The 5,487-nt window shown below is 44.3% G+C and overlaps 1 protein-coding gene across 1 annotated transcript; it reads left to right on the top strand.

Annotated features, from left to right (window-relative positions):
• Positions 1-214: 214 nt before the first annotated feature.
• On the top strand, positions 215-3,242 carry Jagn1 (jagunal homolog 1). Its single transcript, XM_004625036.2, has 2 exons — positions 215-411; positions 2,219-3,242. Exons 1-2 carry the CDS (start codon positions 323-325, stop codon positions 2,679-2,681), a joined length of 552 nt encoding a protein of 183 aa, XP_004625093.1. The 5' UTR covers positions 215-322; the 3' UTR covers positions 2,682-3,242.
• Positions 3,243-5,487: the final 2,245 nt, after the last annotated feature.

The following is a 5,487-nucleotide window of genomic DNA, read 5'->3' as shown; positions in this document are numbered from 1 at the left end:
TCACCATCTGAGAATTGAGGAAGGCTGCGCTCTAAACCAATACTGGCGTTCAAGAAAGGAAGCGTATGTGCGTGAGGTCTTAGGAATTAATTTCCTCTCGCTTTCCGCACCCGCCTACCCGCGGAGGGGCGGAAGAGAGTCGGCGAGGGCGAGGACGCATGCGCAGGAAGTAACCACTGAGTGGTGCCGGCTCTCGCGGGATAGAGTGGCCGGAAGTGCTCTTCGAGAGCGGTACAGTTACGGAGCCGAGAGAGTTCGCGCAGTGACGGTTGGGAACCTGGCTGTGTCGTTGTGAGAGCCTGTCGGAGTCTAGACAGGCACGATGGCTTCTCGGGCAGGCCCGCGAGCGGCCGGCACCGATGGCAGCGACTTTCAGCACCGGGAACGCGTCGCCATGCATTATCAGATGAGGTATGCAGCTAGGCGAGGAGCACAGAGGCCTTTCTGGCGGGAGCCTCCAGGGCACGGGCGGCGATGCGGGCCCCCTCGCGGTCCTGGCTCCATCCCCGGGGATCCTGTCCCGACACCCCCTCCAACCCGCGACAGCTCGATCCCGCGTGGTCTCCGGAGTCACAGCCTTGCTACCCCTTGGAAACCTCATGTCTAGTCGAGCCTGCATCGTACCGGCAGGGGGAGAAACTGGTAAATAACTTAAGTAAAGGAGGTAGCATGGGGCTTAGGCCACAATAACACAGGTAGCTGTTAAATTTGGGCTGTTTAGAGGTATATAGGCGATAAAGTGCCCCGAGTAAAGAGAATTTTATAAACACTCCCCCAGGGGTATTTCTGCATTCGATAGATTGTTACTGAGCTCCCACCTCGTGTTAGGCACTGAGGATTTAAAACTGAGGAAAAGCAGCCTGGTCTTTATTTACACATTATGCCCTCAATAAAAAAGTGTATTAAAAAAAAAAAACCCAAAAACAACCAAAAGAGAAAACTGGTCCCTGGCTTCATGGAACGTAAACCGGGGGGCTGGGGGAGCGCTGATTTTTTTTTTTCTTTTCCCTTTTCTACATCTTTTATAATGAATAGTTTAAAATAAAAAAAATTAAAACAGTTTTTATTGTCTTTATTTTTTATTTTTTAGAATTCACTTTATTTTTGTATGTATTTTAGTACAGGGTCTACAGGATCTCACTACACAAATTGGACTGGTAGTAATTCTCCTGTTTTCAGCCTCCCAAAAGCTGGGATTACAGGCTTATGAAACCATACCTGCCCAGTCTCAATCCGTTTTAGCGCGCCCCAGGGCCGGCACTGCAAGCCAGGGATTGAACCCAGTCCCCGTGCCTGCCTAAGGAGGCATTTTAGTCCACTGAGCTATCTGGCCAGCCCTTTATTGTCTTTAAATACATTTGAATTCTCTGGGAATGTTTTCCATATCTTTCTCTCCATAGATTTGTACAATAGCAAGCTCTGTGGATCCTCACTTTATTCTCACCTGAAGTCCTTCCTAAGGAAGTCTCACAACCCAGACAAGTGCTTTAGTTCCTACCCATAGCAGAAATTTTGCCTTCAGGAGTCTGACAGGGACCTAAGGGTACATTTAGGACCCAAGAAAATCAGAAGAATTAAATATATCTATCTATATCTATCTATATCTCTATATATCTATATCTCTATATATCTATATATATAGAGATATATATAGATATATATGTATATATATCTCCTTTAGAGGAAAATCTACAACTAAAGTGTGGGTAGCCAGAGCATTTTCCTTGTTGCCAGTACCTTTTCGCCCTTGGGGGTGTATACCTGCAATGTAAAGTCATCTTGCTAAACACAGCTAAGAGATACTCTGCTGTTATGTCAGTTATTTCATAGTCTTTGTACCCACCACTGCCACATCCATGCCACATTCAGCCACTTAATTTCCTAGAACATATATTTGTGGTTCGTTCCTGCATGCTATTATTGCTGCACAGAATACCCACCTCCAGCAACCCCTCAGAAAGAACCTTGCTCACATAGCTCCTAGTTGATCTTCTCCGAACATTCCATCCATGCAGAATTTATTTCTCCCTTCTCTGATCCATTATATCTTGGAAGACTTTTTTCACTTAATTTTTGATTACTTTTATCTTCTCAGGCCCATCCTCTGTCAAACACTCTATCACTCGTTTGTATCCCTGTGTCAAGTACAGTTACATGGCATACAGTTGGTGGTCAGAAAAATTTCAATGAAAGGTGCTTCCTCTGCTCTGCCCCACAGTGTGACCCTCAAGTATGAAATCAAGAAGCTGATCTACGTGCATCTGGTCATATGGCTGCTGCTGGTCGCCAAGATGATCGTGGGACACCTGAGGCTCTTGTCGCATGATCAGGTGGCCATGCCTTATCAGTGGGAGTACCCATATCTGCTGAGCATTGTGCCATCTCTCTTGGGCCTTCTCTCCTTCCCCCGCAACAACATTAGCTACCTGGTGCTCTCCATGATCAGCATGGGGCTCTTTTCCATCGCTCCTCTCATTTATGGCAGCATGGAGATGTTCCCTGCTGCCCAGCAGCTCTACCGCCATGGCAAGGCCTACCGCTACCTCTTTGGTTTCCCTGCTGTCTTTGTCATGTACTTAGTGTTGATACTGGCAGTCCAAGTGCATGCCTGGCAGTTGTACTACAGCAAGAAACTCCTAGACTCTTGGTTCACCAGCACACAGGAGAAGAAACAGAAATGAAGCTTCCTCGATGAACTGCTCTGAGGGGTGAAGCCTGGGCCTCTGTTGAGCAGAGTGAGAAGGCTAGGGGAACTGTTTTATAATCTTCTGGTATTTAAGTAGCTGCCATGTTGGTACCTACTACAAACTAGGCCGAAGTTCTGGTCTAAAGTTGTGTTGTTATCTATTGAAGTAGCAAAATTAAATATATGGGCTAGATCTGATTGGCCAGCAGCTGTGAAACAGACTTCAGCTGGGTGACGTTGAAGCCCTTCTGAATTTTTCCCTGTATGATCCTTATCCTTGCCTCCTGTTGGTCCTTCTCCCCACTTCCATCATCACCCTAAGCCACCAAGACTAAAAATTTTACTTCCATTTGTAGGTTATGGGACAAGAAACATGGGAAGCTGTTCCCCTTGCAGGATGTGCTTTCTACTGCAAAAAATTTAAACAAATCTCAATAAAGATTGCCCTGTCCACTCTGTGCCTTGCATGTGGGATTAACGGAGCACTGAAAGGTGTTACTTTAGTGATGGGGTTTACTTCAGTGATTTTAGACTAGAGTTGAGTAGAAGCACCTTGAGAAACCTGGTAGTGGCTGTGAGAAGTGGGCTCGACCTAGGGATCCGAAGTCATTGCTACTCTAGCTGATTGTCAAGAACTACCACATGGTAGCATTTCATTTCTACTTTATTTTTTATTTATTTGGTACAGGGTCTTGCTACACAGCTTGGACTCAGTGATCATCCTGTTTCAGCTTCCCCAGCGCTGGGATTGTAGATGTGTGCCACCATGTCAAGTTTTGGTGGCTAGCATGATGCACCCAGGATTCTGGGGCCAGCCTGACATGTGGTACCAGGGACCGAACCCAGGTCCTTGCACTTGCCAGACAGGCAAACTTAGACCACCAAGCTATCTCACCAGCCCTTCATTTCTACTTTAAAATGGTCCATTCTCATTTATCTAGCTTGAGTTATGAAATGTTTTAGATACTAATGTTTATCATTATCTAAAACTGTAGTATACGAAAGGATTTTGTTATTTTTCTTTTTTAGACAGGATCTCACTTTGTAGTACAGGCTGGTCTTGAGCTCACTATGAAGCCCAAGTTGACCTTGAACTCAAGAGATCCTCCTACTTCAGCCTTCAGAGTTCTGGGATCACAGGTGTGCACCATTGACACTTCAAGATAGCTTTGTTTGTTTGTTTTGTAACTATGCAGTTCAGGTTGGCCTTGAGCTCACTATGTAGCTCAGGCTAGCCTCAAACTTGAGGTGATGTGATTCTCCTGCCTCAGTGTGCACTCTAATAGATTTACTGAATGCAGTAACTCACTCTACTGTAGACCAAAACCAAGATATTTCATGGAGGATAGAGAACTAAAATGGGTAGAGTTTGGAGAACGGGGAAGCAGGTGGAAATATGTGGGTAATAGAGTTACCATGTGTGGCAGTCACAGATTGCTAATTTTCAAAGAATTGGGATCCAAATATTTACTAGTTATAAAAATGCCTATAACTCCTGTGAGTTTGAGGCCAGTCTGGGTGGCAAAGAGAGTTCAAGGGTAGCCTAAACTTCGTAGTGTGACCTTGTCTCAAAAAGAAGTTCTAGGCACTGGTGCACATCTGTAATCCCGATTATTCAGGCAGGCAGGAGGAACAGAAGTTTAAGGCCAGATGGGACCATCTCCAAAAATAAAGGATCAGATATGGTGGCTCACCCCTGTAATCTGTACTCTTAACACCTTGAGACTGAGGCAGGAAGATCTCTGAATTTGAGGCCAACTTAACTACATAGCAGGATCCAGTCTCCAAAAGGGGGAGGAGAGTTATAGGTAAGGTACCTATGCATTATAGTATTGGGGGTATTCAAAATTCTTTTGTTAATTGTGGTTTATCATCTCTCTAAAAATAAAAATTGTTTTATCATTAAAATGGTATTTCCTTGTTTTTGGTTTTTTTTTTTTTTTTTTTTTGTTGTGGTTTTTTTTTTTTTTTTTTTTTTTTTTTTTTTTTTTTTTTTTTTTTTTTTTTTTTTTTTTGGCAGAACCGGGGATTGAACTCAGACACTTGCACTTGCCAGGGAAGTGCTTATTCTACTGAGCTATCTCCTCAGCCCTGGAAATGAGGATTGAACCCAGGGAAATCTGAGCTACATCTCCTATCAGGGCCCTGGCCTAGGACCACCTGCTCAAAGGTGTGACAACAGAATAAAACACAGATCAAACATATACTTCAGTTACAAGGGGCACCAGGACGGTCAAAGCCCAATGATAGGCTAGGACCATGAAGCACAGTGTCCTTGGCTTTTATTAGGTGCATAGCTTGGGAAGGGGTGCTGGTGGGCTGCAGGGAGCAGTTGGGGTCAACTGCTAATATAGTCAGTGTTCAAGGACTGAGCAACTGCATTTTTGGAACAACACACAGGAACAGATCATGGTTAACTAGTAACCTGATTGTCTCCAAACTAGACAGAATTTGTATGAGTAAGCAATCAGCTGCCAGGTTAACTTGCTTTGAGGCACCAGAATTTCACACTGAGTTGGTCTCAGCTCTGGCCATTAGCACGAAGATAAATCTGTCCTTAAACCAGCTGGGCATAGGCCTAGTATAATCTCTCTAATTTTTGTGCCAATTTATTAATACTGTTTTCTCTGTACCACATCAAGCTGGCCCTTAGTAATCCACAGCCCTATTTATTTATTTATTTAATTTATTTTTTTTGGTATCAGGCATCAAACTCCGGGACCTTGCACTTGCTAAGCAAGAACTTATTCCACTGAGCTATATCCCCAGCCCTGTTTTTTAAGTTGAGAAAGGGTCTTGCT

Source organism: Octodon degus, unplaced genomic scaffold (genome assembly GCF_000260255.1).
Source record: "Octodon degus isolate 3935 unplaced genomic scaffold, OctDeg1.0 scaffold00008, whole genome shotgun sequence".
NCBI lineage: Eukaryota > Metazoa > Chordata > Mammalia > Rodentia > Octodontidae > Octodon > Octodon degus.
This window is presented reverse-complemented; position numbering and strand designations above follow the sequence as displayed.